Here is a 17,946-nt window from a genome sequence, read left to right on the forward strand (position 1 = left end):
GAGAATTCACAAAGATCACCCATTGGAGAATGTTATAGGTGATGTGTCCTCCGGTGTACAAACCAGAAGTAGCCTGAATGAGCACACCTGTGTTTATTCAAGCATAAAAGAAACGGGTATAATGAATGAATGTTTGTACTCCTGCTTTATAAGCCAAATTGAACCAAAGAATTATCAAATGGCTTTAAAGGACAGCTCGTGGGTCGAAGCCATGCAAGAAGAGTTGGCTCAGTTCGAAAAAATGGAAGTTTGGACCTTGGTTGAAAAACCAAAGAATGTGCATGCTATAGGCACGAAATGGGTGTTCAAGTGCAAGAGAGATGATAAGGGAATTATCGTGAGAAATAAGGCGAGGCTGGTTGTTAAAGGTTTTAATCAGCAAGAGGGTATTGATTACAATGAGGTGTTTGCTCCTGTTGCCCGGTTAGAAGCGATTCGATTGTTTTTGGCGTTTGCTGCATTTAAAAAGATGAAGGTATTTCAGTTGGATGTGAAGAGCGCGTTTCTAAACGGAAAAGTTGATGAGGTTGTGTATGTTGAGCAACCTCCGGGTTTTCCTGACCCAGACTTTCCGGATCACGTATACAGGTTGAGCAAGGCGTTATATGGGTTACCTTCAACGTTATCGGATTCTTTATGGTCTCTCTTCGCCGAATTCCGGATCACGTTATATGGGTTACATCAGGCACCTCGTGCCTGGTATTCAACGTTATCGGACTACTTGCTGGAAAATGGTTTTGAAAGAGGATTGATTGACAGTACGCTGTTTGTGAAGAGAGAAGGATGTGACTTCTTACTGGTTCAAGTCTACGTGGATGATATCATTTTTGCTGCATCAAGAGTATCCATGTGTCAGGATTTTGAGGCTGTCATGAAGAAACGATTCGAGATGAGTGCTATGGGTGAACTAACCTTCTTTCTAGGATTGCAGGTTGATCAGAAGAAGGATGGGATGTTCATTCATCAAACAAAGTATGTTCATGATGTGCTTAAAAGATTCAAGATGGAGGACAGTTCTCCATATGACACCCCAATCTGCGTCAATCACAGATTGGGCGCTGAATCAGACGGTGACGCAGATGTGGACCCTACTCTGTATCGGGCGATAATAGGTTCATTAATGTATTTAACTGCTTCTAGGCCCGATATAATGTTTTCTGTTTGTCTTTGTGCTCGTTTTCAGGCAAACCCAAAGGAATCTCACATGAAAGGTGTGAAGAGGATTTTGCGGTATCTTAAGGGCAAGCCGAAACTAGGGTTGTGGTACCCAAAGGGAGGAGACGTTGAACTGGTGGCGTATACAGATTCTGATTATGGTGGCTGTAATCAGAGTCGGAAGTCAACAACAGGAGGCTGTCAGTTTCTTGGAGGAATATTAGTTTCCTGGCAGTGCAAGAAACAGACATCAGTTGCAATTTCAACATGCGAAGCTGAATACATGGCAGCATCCAACTGCTGCTCTCAGGTTTTGTGGATTCAGCAACAATTGCGCGACTATGGTCTGAATTTCTTACTTACTCCTATTTTAATTGATAACACTGCCGCCATCTCAGTAATTAACAATCCCGTGAAGCACAGTAAAACTAAGCATATTAACATTCGTCATCACTTCATACGGGATTGTGCTGAGAAGAAACTGATAAAGATCGAAAAAGTTGATACACTTGAAAATTTTGCTGACTTGTTTACAAAAGCGTTTGATAAATCCAGATTTCAAAACCTAATTGAGCTAAACGGGATGATCAATCCCGAGTAACCATGTCTTTGTTAAAAAAAAAAAAAAAAAAAAAAAAAAAAAAAAAAAAAAAACATGGGTCATTTTTGCTTAAAATTAGTCGGTTACCTCAGTTTGATGGACATATCCTAGGATATGTTTTGGTCCTCGTTTCAACTTAGAGAATGAGGATAGCCATTAACCGGAAGACTGAAAGTGACCGGGGCAGCTATGACGTGTGTTCTTTCAGTTGCTGAAAATTAGTCGGTCATACTTAGTAAGAAGGACACATACTTGTATGTGGTCGGTCCAGTTGATCCATTGGATCTTCAGGATAGCCGTTTACCTGACGACTTTGACGTGATTGGGGCGATTGAATTTAAAGTTTTTTTTAGGGAAATGAAATTAATTTTCAAGTCTGTTACTTCGTATGAAGTTCTATGCTGTGTTTAACAGAAAATTGATCCAACCTTGGAAAATGATATATATACTGATTGTGTGTGCTTAACTAGTGAAGTTATTAGGCTTAAAAGGCTTTAGAACAGTCATTGTATGTCATGGTAATTTTTATGGTGCGTAAAAGTGTATGTGATACTAACTTAAATTTACTCGAATTTACGTGGAAACTCCTTAAGAGTTTTGTATGTCTTCATACATATCTTTTCGAAGGATAGGCAGAAAAGCGACTACCCAGTCATACACGAGCCCGTGAGTGTTCTGATTCCCGTGAAGAAAGCATTTCAAGATACTGCAGTGATCCAGATTCGGGACTTGCAGTGATTTAGTACTCCGAAGTCGATAAAAATGTTTTAATTTAAAAAAAAAAAAAAAAATATATATATATATATATATATATATATATATATATATACGTGTATATTTTTAAATACTTATGAGACATAGTAACAATCAAGACTTCTCAAGTCTGGAGTTAGAAGAAAACGGGAGGCAGACATAGTGTATCTACAAGATAATCAGACATTATGGGTCGAAGTCAATTCGGGGTGACTTGGGTATAGCCAAATACGCTTTGAGAATAGATAGAAGACATCATTATCTCTGAGATGTTGCCAACTTAAACTTTTGAGCTTAACTGAACCTTAATCCGTATCACAGAAACGATGAAAACCATTTACGTTATTTACATGCTTACAACCTGTGTCTCTATGTCATAATACAGCTAAACACGGATCTAAGTGACAGTCACATCGTTAGTATGATTCCTGTTAGGATCTTTTCTAAAACGTAGTGGTCCCTGACTAGACTGAAATTTGATCCCTTATTTCGTTAAAATTTTTCTAAGTTTTTTTTTTTGTAGTTATATTATTGTTGGTTACTAGATCTTGATCATATTTGTTTAACTCTTTTTGGTAATTTATAAGGTTAAATTCTAGATTATTCAAACTTAAAGGGCTGATTTTGAAAATTACGGGCGAAGTTGTTGAATTCGGCGAAGTTGTGCTTAACTTCGCCTTGGCGAGGTTAAGCGTAACTTCGCCTGAACCAACTCTGCCCTATATAAGGGATTGTAAACAGTAACAGTATCATTTTTTTTTCGAATTACCGGCGAACTTGTTCTAAACACCATTACATCCAGATCTTATTCTTCACTTTCGATTTCGATCTTGTGTTCCTAGTTTCTACTATACTCGTGGTATGTGTTGTCAATATCATCCAAACTTACTCGTTCGTTATAGTTTTACCCGGTTCGAGACCTCGGGTCGTCGAACCTTCAAAACCAAGTTTTTCACCTTTGTGTTACGTGTTCATGGACGTCCTTCACGTCTCAATATCATTAATCCATGCCGTTCTTCATTGGTGGATCGTTAAATCGGTCCGAAACGTCGGATATAACTTGTTTGAATCTGAACGTCGGATATGTTTTCCTCGGAAGACATACGGTTGGCTCTGCAGTTCGGTGATGAAACGAGAGACGACCCAACGGAATTCGTAGCTCCTTTCCGTGACGGAGCTTACTTAAGGATGGGTTATTCGGGTCCGCTGGGGGACTCGCAGAGGAGGAAAGGCTTTCTGCTGGATCAATGGCGCTTTTTGATGCATGTGTTGATAGTATGCATGTCCGGCAGAAAGGCAGGAACAGACGGGATGGGTGCGACGATGCAATCGGCTATGATTGTGCTGACTTACAACCGCAGATATTCTTTTAGTCAGCTAATCTTTTACGAGATTGATCGTCAGAGACAGGCGACGGCGCGCGAGCGTTTTATTATGTATCCTCGGTTTCTACAAATGATTATTAATCATGTCGCTCCGTCTATACCGCAAAGACGCCCTATCAGATACGTTGAGTGCGTAACAAAACGTATCTTTGCTCAGTGCAGAACGTCGAGCACTCGTAGCAACCCTGAGCGGCGTCCCAGGCATACTCCACTTTTCGGGCATCTCATTAACCCGGAGTATGTTCCTGCAGGAGGGGACGAGTTCAGGGATCCGCAACCACATCAGGCGGCAGCACCTCATGCTGTATCAGCTGCGCCTGTTGTATCTTCTGCTGCTGTGCCAGCTACTATATCTCAGGCTGTGTCCACTGCTGAACATGTTGATCTAGATGCTGCTTTTAGTGGACATGGTTTGTTTGATATGGATGTCTCGGGTCCTCAGTTTATGGATGTTACCAGAGCAGCTACTTCGGTAGCTGACTCTGATCTAGACGAGACGTTTGCTGAGGCAAGAAGACTTATGGTGTCTCGGGAACGGACTACGGGAAAGAGGCCGAGAACCGTGGAGGAGGATGAGGATGAAGTGGATGAAGAGGAGGCAGTACAGATTGTGCTAAGACGTTCAAGAAGAGAACAGAGAGGGATAGGTTCGGGAGCTGGAGAATCTTCAAGACTAGTACGTTTTGCTCCACCTGCCTTATCTGGTATGTCTCTTATTCCTACTACTGCACAGGTTACAGCGATCGAGACGTCGGCACCAACAATTGTGTCCCTACCACCTCAACCGCTTAATCCACCGGTGGTAGTTGCACGGTTTGTGGAGTCGACAATCACTTCTACTGCAGGGTTACCAAGTGTACCACCTGCGGTCACTTCTGCTGATGTTCCTCCAACTCCATTGCCTACTTCAGATACCGAGAGGATTCTTTCGCTAGAGCGGATTGTTGCTGAACAGTCAAAGACTATTGACCGCCTAGTGGAATCCAATCGACTACAAGCTGCCCTCCTGGTTGAACATGGACGAATAATAGATGCCTTCAAGGATTACTTGGCATCTCAGGGGGAGAAGACGTGTAGGGGCGATGAGTTGAGAACGAAAAGACGAGAAGATCATGACGATGATCCCAATGCACCTTCAGGTGCAGGTGATGAGCTGCCAAGAACCTCTCAGGCTCTTGGAGCTTCCACAACTGAGGGGGAGTCTACAAATGCAGCTGGTGATGATGTTGTAGTTGTGGATGACGACGCTGATGTTGAAGACGTTATTGATGCGTTGAAGGAGTTGGATGAGGAGGAGGACGATGAGTTGATGGATGATGATGACGTGTTGCCTATGGATGAGATTGAGAGGATTGGAGAACAGATTAATGTGGAAGATGTATTAGAAGAAGGTGAGATTGTGGATGATTCAGTGGAACATGAGATTCCAGCTGTTGAGAGATCAGAATTGGGGGATGAGAGCGTGATAGAAGATACAGTATGGGAGGAGCAGCCGAACTGGAAAGAAGGCTGTGCTCAGTGGTTTGTTAAAACCAAGAAGCCTGCAGTGCCAACGATGTTCAGAAAGACTTATAATATAAAGGGCTATGCAGAGTCAAAGAAAGGAATCATATGCTGGTTGTACGACAAAGAGCTGAAACTATTTGTGATCAAACGGTACGACGGCATTCAGTACTTTAAGAGATTGTTGAGATCTCTGAATTCCTTACCAGAATGTGAGGTGAAAGATTTAGCGAGATTGGGGCTGATCAATAGAAGTAATGATGATATGGCAAGAATCATTGGGAAGATCGTCTGGAAAGAAGCCATTAAAGACAAAAAGTTTGAACTGATAAAGCCTCAAAAAGGAAAGTTGATAGAAGACAAAGATCGTGGAATGAGGGCTGACGGCAAACCTTGGATGGTAATGAAGTATAAACCAGTCCGTCATTTGAAAGAAGTACCGATGAAAGTTATGCCCAAGAACGTCCTAAAAGATTTAAAATGGTGGTACGTGGATTGTGAGACAGCTGAGGCGGTAATGGAAGATGAGGATGAACAAGAAGTACTTCGGGTGTACGACCCGATGCATCTTGTTAATCTATCGAAGGCTGATTTGAAAGTGCTCAACGAGAAGAAGATCTTCTACATTCCTGCTTGGAAGGATCAAGCTAGGAAATATCAAAGGGTAGTGTCGGTATGTGTGAGAGAAGGGGCGCACGCGTAGAGGTGAAGATTACAAGACTCAAGATTTAAAGATCAAGATATGAAGCTACTGCCAAGGGGGAGTCTGTTGGTACATGTGTGTCAGTAGTTCATAGTCTAGCATTTGTAATCGAGTCTGTAATGTAATTATGTTTTGTTTATGTTTGTTTTGTAATGCGCGAAGTTGTCAACAAGTTCGCTATGGCGAACTTGTTGAATCAGCGAAGTTATTGACAACTTCGCCTATGGCGAAGTTGTCGTGTATATAAACTGTTTCAGACGAAACAGTTTGGGTTGGTCGTTTTAGGGTTTGTTTCAGTGTGTTTCGTATTGTTACGTGTCATCTTCTGTAATAGTGACCGTGAGTCACGTGTTCGGTTATCAATATAACGTGTTTGATTTATTGCTCGAGTGATTCTATCTCTACACTCGTAACTACCTGCGCAGGGATTCCGCACCTGCGTTGTTAGCGATATCCCGTGTACGATCCGTTCAGGAACCTACACACGGCCGTGCGTGCCCGTGCACCTGCCCGTGCCAGACGTATAGAATGCATAAATACACTTCCATTGTCCTCATTTCAAGTGTGGAGCCTTAGGGGAATTCTCTAAACTTGCTGGAAAATTATTGTGTGTTGCTAGAGAGAATTCAAGGCTTCCATCTTGTGTGATCATCCTTGCAAGTAGCAACCATCATCCATCTTAGTTTGCAATTTCTTGTTCTTAACAACGCTTTGTAAGACTACTTTGATTTTGTTTGTTGTATCAAGCCTTATGGGCTAAATACTCTTGTTACTTAGATTATGTTGAAGCTTTTGCTTATATGATATTTATCTATGCATGATTTTGACAAGTTGGTGTTCTTCAAGTTTATGACATGTTCTTGAATAGAGTTTGATGGTTGAATGCTTGTTTTAATTCCTAGTCTTGTTAGTTTGATAGATGTTTAACCATAATATGTTGGAAAACTATGTGTTGAGCATTTGTTTATGAACTTAGTTTGTGTATGCATACTTGTTAATATCATTAAGTTAGGAATGACTAGTGGAAATTAACTTGGTTATGAATTTTAACAAGCATGAAACCTATCACTTGATATTGGAAAATTGTATGGTGATAATATGATTCTTTGAGTTGGTTAATATTTGCTAGGGATTAAGGCCATAATTCTTGGTTCATATTTTGCTAATTAAAAGTTTCATGTGTTTAACTAGTGTTCTTGAACTTGTCTATTTTACATGATTTTAGGTGGTTAGTTTGTTGTTTTCATTCTAGCTTTCCTTTGATTAAGAGGTTAGGTAGTTTTGACAAACTTACTAATCTATGGTTATTAACTTGTTGAAAACCCATCATGTTGTTTTGTTGCTAGTATTAGGTTTCCTTGATTGGAATTTGATGTTGGTGCTTAATACATGATGTTTGTCATTATCATTGCTATTTTGTCACTAAGTTTGAGTGGATGCATAGTCTAAGTAGCCTTGTTTGGATTGATTGTTAGTTGTATTTTACTTGCTTTGTTATTGTTGAATGCTAGTTTAGTTACTTGAAAAACTACTTGGATTGTTTGTTTGGTTAAATTAATTACAAAGATTTAGTATCAAAGGTTAGCCGTGCCCATGGATTGACACTCGGTTCTTACCGATACTTTGCTACAAACGATAGGTACACTTGCCTTTCGTGTGTGGTTTGATTGTTGGTGAAAACCATTTTTAAAACCCGATTTATGTGAAACTTTTATTTACATATATATATATATATATATATATATATATATATATATATATATATATATATATATATATATATATATATATATCACAAACGTCAAGTTTTTGGCGCCGTTGCCGTGGACATGGTGTTTTACTTTTGAAAACGATACGAGTAATTGATTTGCCTTGTTGATATTTTTGCACTATGTTATTTTAGTCTATTTCATTTTTATTGATCTTATTTTATTTTATTAGTTATATTTTTAGGTAGTTTTCCGTGTCTTGTTTGTTTCCATTCCGCGTTTCTTTCGGGTGATGCATGTCCACCACACCCGGTCCTGATCTTGTTTCCCCCCTATCCGAACCTGAGCGACATCTTCGAGAAGGTTTGAGGAGGAGAGCACCCGAGATTGCCGAGGTCATTGAAAACGAAGTTGTGGAGGACGACGTGAACCTCGAGGTTGAAGAGATGGCGGACCCGAACAATCAAGGTCGCATGGATGACTTCGCCACGCCGTCCCTCGATGGCTACGGCAGCGGTGTTACGGAGCTTGAGATTACCATGAGTTTCGAGATCAAGTTGAGTATTATTCATATGGTCAAAAATTCCGTTTCTTTCCATCACCTCTCGAATGAGGACCCTCATTCTCATGTTGCGCATTTCTTTCGATTATGTGCGACATTCAAAATTCAAGGGTGTACGGACGATGTCGTGAGACTCCGACTTTTTCCGTTCTCACTTCGCGGGGCTGCCTTGGAGTGGTTAGAGGCACTCCCTTCCGGTTCCATCACCACTTGGAACCAATTGGTTGTGCAGTTTCTTCTTCAGTACTTCCCACTCGATAAAACTGCAAGATACCAGGCAAAAATCACTGGTTTTCGTGTTGATGATGACGAGTCACTTCATGCTGCATGGGAGAGGTTCAAGGGCTTGTTGAGAAAATGCCCTCATCACGGTTTGAGTCGCGGTCTTCAGTGTCGTACATTCTTTGATGCTTTATCCGGAGCACAGAAGCAGGCCGTTGATCAGGTTGCGGGAGGAGATTTTGGTAGGTGTACTCCCAATGAGGCGTTGGATGTCTTGGAGCGAGCTGCTAAGAAGAGTTTTGCATATAATCCGCCTCGTAGTATTCCTTCCACTAAGGGCATTCTTCATGTCGATTCTAATACCCTTGTTTCCGCTCAGTTAGAAGCCTTGACCAAAAGATTTGACCAGATGCAATCCGATCTAGTTAAGTCTAGCTCTCGTTGTGGGGTGTGTGACGGGAAACACCAGACCAGTCAGTGCCAGCAAGCCATGGTGGTGGAGGATGTTGACTTTGTGGGCCACCAAAACAATGCCTATAGCAACTCCTATAACCCTGGATGGAGAAACCACCCAAATTTCAGTTGGAAAGATGGTGGTAGCAGTCAAAATTAGAATCAAAAGCCACCAAGGTTTGACCGAAATCCAAATTACCAAAGTCAACCCCAGAACCAGTCTTACCAGCAAAAGCCTCAGTTTCAGGGTCCCAGCAGTAGTGGTCAGTCTAGTGGTCGGTCTAGTGTTGAAAATCTTTTGACTTAGCTTTTGGCTAAAACCGAGACCTCAAACAAACTGGCTGAACAGAGGAACCTGAAGATTGATGAGACTCTCCAGAGACACGATCTCGAGTTGAGGAATTAGAAAGCGTCCATTCAGACCATTGAGAATCAGGTTGGATAAATTGCTCAGCTCCTCTCTGCGAGACCACAGGGTAGCCTTCCGAGTAATACCGAGACTAATCCACGAGTCGAGGCTAAGGCGATTACCCTGAGGAGTGGTAGATCCACCATTCCTGTTGATGCATCGGTTTCCACACCAAAACCGATTGCCGATGAGATCAAGACTGAGACTCGTGGTGAGGTGCAACCGAGGTTAATCCCAGAAAGTACCGCACAAACCAGTGAGCCAGTCAGGACTTATGTTCCTCCCATTCCATACCCAGGCCGTTTGAAGAAGTAGAACATGGAAGAGCAGTACGGGAAATTCTTAGAACTTTTTAAGCAGCTTCACATTAATCTTCCATTTCTCGATGCGTTGAAATAAATGCCTAAGTATGCTAAGTTTCTGAAAGAGGTCATCTCGAATAAGAAGAAATTAGAGGAGCTTTCTTGTGTTACTTTGAATGAGGAGTGTTCAGCGGTCCTTCAGAATAAATTGCCTAAAAAAATGACCGATCCGGGCAGTTTTACCATTCCATGTTTGATCGGTAGTTTGTCGGTTAGTAACACTTTAGCCAACCTAGGTGCTAGCATTAACTTGATGCCTTATTCTGTTTTTGCAAAGCTAGACCTTGGTGAGCCTAAGCCTACTCGCATGAGCATTCAGCTTGCCAACCGCTCGGTAAAATACCTGAGGGGTATAGTTGAGAATATGCTTGTGAAAATCGACAAATTTGTGTTTCCTGTTGACTTTGTGATCTTGGACATGGATGAGGATAAAAATGTACCACTCATCCTAGGTCGACCTTTCTTAACCACTGCTAGAGCTCTCATTGATGTCTGCACCGGCAGACTCACTCTTAGAGTTGGAGACGAGGAGGTGACCTTTGATATTGGGAGATCCATGCGCCACCCACATGATCATAATGACGTGCTATACATTGATACTGTCGATTCTTGCGTTTGTGAGCACATACAGGACACGTGTGAGGAGTACTCTTTGGATACTCAGTTGTGTGTTGGAGGGATTTCTGACTTGGTCAGTGGACCTCTATTTGAGGAGTTGGTCTGTGGTGTGGACCACGAGCCTCCTGAGTGTTTAGAGAGGATTGAGGATGTTGATCGCGTTGCCGAGCCTAAGGCAAAACCTTCTGTTGTGGACCCACCATCTATTGAGCTTAAGGAGCTCCCGTCCCATTTGGAGTATGCCTTCTTAGAGGATGGGTCCCGCCTTCCTGTTATCATTTCTGCTAGTTTGTCGAGCGAGGAGAAGGTGAAGTTGCTTGCGGTTCTGAAGAGGGATAAGCACGCGATCGCCTGGAAGATCATGGATATAAAAGGGATCAGTCCATCCTTTTGTACACATAAGATCTTGATGGAGGAGGAGTACAAATCCGTGGTGCAGCACTAACGACGTCTCAACCCTAATATGCAAGACGTTGTGAAGAAAGAGGTCATCAAGCTTCTCGATGCTGAATTGATTTATCCGATCTCTGATTCCCCATGGGTGAGCCCGGTGCAGGTCGTCCCGAAAAAGGGCGGTATGACGGTTGTTGTTAATGAGAAGAACGAGTTGATTCCTACACGTACCATCACGGGATGGAGAGTTTGCATTGACTACCGCAAACTCAACGATGCCACGAGGAAAGACCATTTTCCACTCCCCTTCATTGACCAGTTGTTGGAGTGACTGTCGGGAAAGATGTACTATTGCTTTCTTGACGGTTTCTCGGGATACTTTCAGATCCCCATCTCTCCTGAGGATCAGGAGAAGACGACATTCACATGTCCCTATGGCACATTCGCCTACCTGCGGATGCCCTTTGGACTGTGTAATGCCCCAGCCACGTTTCAGAGATGCATGGTGGCAATTTTTCATGACATGGTCGAGGACTCCATGGAGGTTTTCATGGACGATTTTTCTGTGTTCGGGAGTTCTGTTGATCATTGTTTGAGAAATTTGGAGAGAATGCTGGCCCGATGTGAGGAGGCCAACCTTGTTCTTAATTGGGAGAAATGCCACTTCATGGTGAAGGAGGGCATTGTGCTAGGGCATAAGATTTCACAGGCGGGGCTTGAGGTTGATCGAGCCAAAATTGATACCGTTTCGAAGCTTCCGCCATCCAATTCGGTGAAGTCTATTAGGAGTTTTCTCGGTCACGCGGTATTTTATCGGCGATTCATAAAGGACTTTTCCCAAATCGCCCGCCTGATGACGAAACTCCTTGAGAAATATGCCTCGTTTGTTTTCTCCCCCGAATGTCTTTGGGCGTTCGAGCTTCTGAAGGAGAAATTGGTGAATGCCCCTATCATGGTTGCCCCCGACTGGTCCTTACCTTTCGAGTTGATGTGTGATGCGAGTGACTTTACAGTCGGGGCAGTTTTAGGTCAAAGGCGGGATAAGCGCTTTCACCCGATTTATTATGCGAGTAGGACACTAAATGATGCATAGGAGCACTACACGACCACTGAAAAGGAGCTCCTTGCTGTTGTCTTTGTATTCGATAAATTTCGGTCTTATCTTGTCCTTTCTAAGACCATTGTGTTCACGGATCATGTAGCACTTCGCTATCTGTTCAGCAAACAAGATGCGAAGCCGAGACTTATTTGATGGATTTTGTTGCTGCAGGAGATTGACATTGAGATCCATGACAAAAAGGGTGCTGAGAATGTCGCGGCCGACCACCTCTCCCGTCTTGAGTGCTCAGCTTCATTGGAACAAGTGGGGGTTCACATAAATGACAATTTCCCCCAGGAGTTCCTCATGCATATCGAGACACGGGATGAGGATCATCCTTGATTCGCTGCATTGCGAATTTTCTTACTAGTGGGATCGTGTTTAAGGGTCTGACTCACCAGAAAAAGAAGAAATTATTTATGATGTGAAGCATTATTTTTGGGAGGATCCTTACTTGTTTCGTGTTGGTGTCGATCAGCTCGTGCGTAGGTGTGTGTATGGTGACGAGGCTCGAAAGATCTTGAAACACTGCCACGAGAGCCCAACCGGAGGACACCATGGAGCCACGTCCACAGTGAAGAAGGTCTTTGATGTCGGTTTCTTCTGGCCAACCATCTTCCGTGATGCTCATGACATGGTGCAGTCTTCTGATGCTTGCCAGAGGGCAAAGCAACATCTCATCACGAGATGAGATGCCCCAGCGACCGATTCAGGTCTGCGAGGTTTTTGATGTATGGGGCATCGATTTCATGGGACCTTTCCCGACATCTTTTAGCCATCGTTACATCCTAGTAGCCGTTGATTATGTTTCAAAATGGGCCGAGGCGCAAGCCTTGCCCACAAATGTTGCTAGGTCGGTGGTGAAATTTCCGAAAAAGTTGTTCTCCCGCTTTGGTATCCCTAAATCACTGATTAGTGACCGAGGGACACATTTTTGTAATGCCCAGTTGGAAAAGGCATTGTCCCGATATGGTGTCCATCATCGCTTCTCTACACCATATCACTCGCAGATGAGTGGGCAGGTTGAGGTCACGAATCGGGGCATCAAGAGGATTTTGGAGAAAACGGTTAGTCATAACCGTAAGGATTGGTCCGAGAAATTGGATGACGCACCGTGGGCTTTCTGTACCGTCTACAAGACACAGATTTGTACGACACCGTTTAAATTGGTGTACGGGAAAGCGTGTCATCTCCCTGTTGAACTCGAGCATAAGGCATATTGGGCATTGAAAAGTGCGAATCTTGATCTTGCATGCGCAGGTAAAAATAGGATGGGTCAGTTGCATGAGCTTGAGGAGTTGAGAGGCCAAGCTTATGAGAATTCACAGATTTACAAGGAGAGGATCAAAAAGCTTCATGACGCCCAGTTGAAGGACCACAAACAATTCCAAGCGGGCGATCGTGTTTTGCTTTATAATTCTCGCCTTCGTTAATTCCCCGGGAAGTTGAAATCCCGATGGTTCGGCCCCTTTAGTGTGAGACAGATATGTGTCTACGGTACCGTTGAGATTGGCCATGAGGATGGACGCATCTTCAAGGTGAACGGTTACCGTTTGAAACACTATTTGGGTGAGCCGGTCGAGACAGTTTTGGAGGTTGTTGACCTCCACCCCATGAATTAAGTGTGGGGAGTGTGAGTCTAGCTATCGACTCCATCAAAATTTAGCATGTTTAGGACTTAGTAGATTTTGCGTCTTTGTTTTATTCTTGTTTGTTTTCGAAGAGTTAGGCTATCTTTGTTTCTTTTCGGTTTCGTTCTTGAGCGAAAGATTATGGGTTAGGGCTCATAATGGTCAGAGTTCAGAACCATTTTGGTTTGGAATTGAGTGGAATGCTGCCAAATTGGCAGAATGAGAATTGGTAGGCAAAAAACAAACCTGCACGGGCCCGCACGACCGTGCGGTTTCGCCTCGGGAACTGTGCAGACGGTTTATATAAGATATTATGCCCTACCTACCCCCATTTTCATTCATTCCACTCTCCCACAGCCGATTCCGACTCCCTAACCCCCGAATCTCTTGTTCTTTACCGGATTTTCACACCAAAGGTATAATCTTCCTTTTCCTTGTTTTTATAAATTCTAGGGTTTGTTCTTGAGGAATTTAGGGCTTTTTCAATCCTATCACTTTTGGGTCGGATTTGCCCCAATTTCTTGTTGTATTGGTTAGTTTTAGGTTTGCGTTTGAATATTTTAGGCTTGATTGGGTTGATTTTGGTTGATTGGGTTAGTTTTCCGGCCATAACCGCCACAGGCACCACCACTGTTGGGTCGGCACGGCGATGCACGGCCGTGCGTGGTCGTTTTTCCGCCAGGGCATTCCCGATCGACCAGTCTGTTTTCTGAAGCCCCCTACTTAGTCCTGTCGGTCCGCACTGCCTTGCACTATTTCCGGCATGGCCATGCCAAATAGTCAATCGACCCGCTTTTTTTTTTTTTTTTTTTTTTTTTTTTTTGTTTAGTTGTGCTGATTGTTCTCCTTTTTGTCAGATGACGTCAGGTCGTGGTCACCCATTTCTTTAGTTCGCCGGCAGCAGCGGCAAGAGCCGCGACGCTCACCGCAAGCTCGGTGAGTTGTGGCTCAGAAGAGACAAGTTCTCTTTGGGCCGTGTTCCTTGCTACGAAACCCTCGCGCATATTAACCAGCGCGAGTGTTTTGAGGCTTTGATCACGAAGCCATAGAGGCGTCTCTTTGCTATCTTCCGGCCCGTCTACCTCGAGATCACCCTCGAGTTTCTTGCTTCCTTCTTCATGTATCCGTTGATTCGCGACCCACACGATAGCAGCTGCGGGGTCCGTTTCAGGCTATGGGGTAAGTGGTATAACTAGTCCTTCGCCACCCTCGCCAGCACTCTGGGTTTGTATACGGATGAGGATATTGAGACAGAGTTATTTGATGGGTTGCGGGATTTCCCGAGCAATGAGGCTAGACACACGTTCTGGAGACAGGTTACCGGTTGGCAGCACGATGGCGTTCATCGAAAGCCACTCTCCTACGTGACCCACTTCACCGCCTCCTACACCACTACATATTATATTGCATAGGAGGGCGTGGGGATAGCCAGGGTAACGTCGTGACCTGAGACCTTTTCATCTTTATTGCATCATTGATGGTCACGATTGTAACCTGGGGTATAGTGTGGTAGAGTGTTCTAAACGGGCGGGTGGTTCGACTCCGGGGAGCTCTATCTGTGCGGGTATGCTCATCACTAAGCTGGCCCACCAGATTGGGGTGATGGATTTACCGGCTGCTCGCCAGATGACTCTGATGGGTGAAGGGATTGCAGTGGGTATTGATCAGCTGCGTTCGATGAGGATCGTCAGGCAAGTCGAGAACCAGTCCCGGTTGGTTGATAGGCAGGGTCGCGTTTGGGATCCACTGCCCCCGCCTGCGGATGAGCAGAAGCAGGACCAGCCACCACCAGCCGAGGACCCAGAGCCGCTTGACTACGAGCGTTTATGGGAGAGGTTCGATCAGTTTAGCCTCACTCAGAAGTAGATCCGGGCCGAGCAGATCTAGCAGCGGGGCCGGATTGACTATACCGCCGATTACACATGCCGAGGCTTCGAGTGGATGTACGCATACGGTCAGGCCCATGCTACACACATCGGTTTCACGGTCCCCGATGCACCTTCATGGTCCTACGGCGCTTCATCGAGTCACCCTTCGGGCATGCAGCCGCCCCCCTTTGACGTGCAGTTCTCCCCGCCTGGTCCTTCCTTTGGCCCGCTCTTTGACCACCCTCCGAGCCCCCTAGTGCAGCCAGGCCAGTTCGTTATCCCTGACCCCTATTCCATGGCAGATCCATACGCCTCCGATTTGTTCGCGAACCGGGACCCGGAGCCGTCTGGTTCAGCATTTGATAATCCAGAGGGTAATTAGCATGTTATTTTAGTGATCTTTGTGTTAGACTTTTGTGTTTTTATTTATGTTTGATTTGTGTAGACTTTTGTGTCATGACTCTAGTTAGTGATGGATGTTAATTGGATTGATGGCATGGATTATGTTTGTGTATTGTGTTGTTTGGTGTGGCTTGTTTGGTCTTGCTCTATTGCAAGTGCATCTTGTAGATGTTTATTTGCACAGTTGGCATTGCCGGGTCATCTTTGACCCCTTTCGGGTCTCTAGTCTGGCAGTTTTGCATTTTTCAAGGGAGTTCTCCGTTCTCTCTCTTATACATTTCACTTTTATAGTTTTTGTTGTTCAACGAGGGCGTTGCACAATTCAAGTGTGGGGAGGGAATTTTATGAATTTTTTTGTCCAAATTTAATTTTTTTTTTGCAAAACTCCTAAGAAATAATAACCACTAAGCAATTTTAATTCTACTTTAATTGTTTTGTCAAAGCACAAATATTTAAGACATTCAAGCTGAAAATCTTTAAAAATACATAACTTTAAGCATGACAAACAAGATTCACATTCTTACCTTGCAAAAGTAACCCATTCCGCCCGTTTCCGTGAGTTGGCCTTATCATATTTTTTCTCATGTTTTTGCGGGCAATTGAGTGAGCCGGGTGATTATTGTAAGGTAGAACTTGTTTTTGGGATTGCATTTTAAAACCATATATATATACATGGCATAAACCATTGAGGAATTTAGGATAAACCCTTTGTCTAGCCATTTTTCCACTTATATTTTCCTTACACACATTATCCGCTTAGTAGCCTATGTTTGGCCTTTTCCCATGTTTTTATTATTTCGCCCTATTTTTATCGCCACTTAGCTATATAGCCTTTTATATTTTCACTCATTTTTGGTTAGAAATACGGTTCGACTAAGTTAGTTATTTTTTGTATTTCATTTTTGGCTCCAAAAAAAAAAAAACTTTGGAAGAAAAGAAGAGAAGTTATGAAGTTAGTTCATCATATATTAGGTGAAACTTGATTTCAAAGAGCAATTTTTGATTCGTTAGCTCTCTGCTCATTTAAACCATTTGGTTTAGTTAGTTAGATTTCGTTTTGTAGCTAACTTAGTTCCGGATTTTCTAGCCGTTTAGCCACTTTTTCCAAAAATTCCTCATCCTAACCCTAAGCCAAGTTACAACCCTCGAGTACTCGTGTTTTATGCCATGTACGTGTCAGTTTGATTTGACCCTTAAACAAGCCTATGTCTTGCTTAGTCATCGTCTTGGCATCGAGTGTTCTCAACATGCACTATAAAACGCATGATCACTAAATATAGCCAAGTGTATGAGTGAACATTGTGAGGTTTGCAAGTTGGGAATGTGATGAAAATTTGTAATGTTCTCTAGATTATGTCTTCATTCTCATTAGGCTTGTTTGGACATATATACAATGCTTACTTGATTTATTAAAGAATTGAATGATTATTGCTTGCGGGTTATTATTGCTATTGTGGAGTTTTTTTATTTGCTTGAGGACAAGCAAAGTTCAAGTGTGGGGATGTTTGATGTAACACAAAGTGTACATCTTATTACATCAAATCATCTTCATATTTATCCCGAACTCTATGCAAATTCATTATTTTAGGTACTTATTTGAGTTATTTGTGAATTTGCAGGTCTGGGCGCCCGCCCAACAAAGAAAACATGAAAAGATGGCGTTTCGGGGACAAAAACAAGCAATCTGCCAGACCTGTACGCCCATGCCAGCCCGTGCATGGGCTCGTGCTAACCTGGAAATGTGCCAGTGCAAGCCAGTGCATGTTCTACAGCTGAGAAAGTTCAAAATAACCAGCCCGTGCAAGCCCGTGCACGGCCGTGCATGCCGGTGCCAGCCCGTGCCCGAACAGAGGAATCTGACTTTTTGGTCAGACTAAAGCAAAGGGTTGACTTTCCACATTAGTGCACGGCCGTGCGTGCCCGTGCACCTGCCCGTGCCAGACGTCTGAATGCATAAATACACTTCCATGTCCTCATTTCAAGTGTGGAGCCTTAGGGGAATTCTCTAAACTTGCTGGAAAGTTATCGTGTGTTGCTAGAGAGAATTCAAGGCTTCCATCTTGTGTGATCATCCTTGCAAGTAGCAACCATCATCCATCTTAGTTTGCAATTTCTTGT

The 17,946-nt window shown here is 43.4% G+C and overlaps 2 protein-coding genes and 1 non-coding gene across 3 annotated transcripts; 2 read left to right on the plus strand and 1 right to left on the minus strand.

The window, feature by feature from the left end:
- The first annotated feature begins 8,105 nt into the window (after positions 1-8,105).
- LOC143585165 (uncharacterized) lies at positions 8,106-9,206 on the plus strand. Its single transcript, XM_077067012.1, has one exon. It carries the CDS (start codon positions 8,106-8,108, stop codon positions 9,204-9,206), a length of 1,101 nt encoding a protein of 366 aa, XP_076923127.1.
- Positions 8,642-8,746, minus strand: LOC143585168 (small nucleolar RNA R71). The gene has a single exon (XR_013144512.1). It is a non-coding gene; the product is annotated as a small nucleolar RNA R71 (small nucleolar RNA).
- Positions 9,207-9,854: 648 nt separating the features above from the next.
- On the plus strand, positions 9,855-10,880 carry LOC143585166 (uncharacterized). Its single transcript, XM_077067013.1, has one exon. The coding sequence runs from the start codon at positions 9,855-9,857 to the stop codon at positions 10,878-10,880; it is 1,026 nt and encodes a 341-aa protein (XP_076923128.1).
- The last annotated feature ends 7,066 nt before the right edge of the window (positions 10,881-17,946 follow it).

The sequence above is a fragment of the Bidens hawaiensis genome, unplaced genomic scaffold (assembly GCF_021521415.1).
Source record: "Bidens hawaiensis isolate Kalapana, Puna unplaced genomic scaffold, B.hawaiensis_p1.1 tig00033594_1, whole genome shotgun sequence".
Lineage (NCBI taxonomy): Eukaryota > Viridiplantae > Streptophyta > Magnoliopsida > Asterales > Asteraceae > Bidens > Bidens hawaiensis.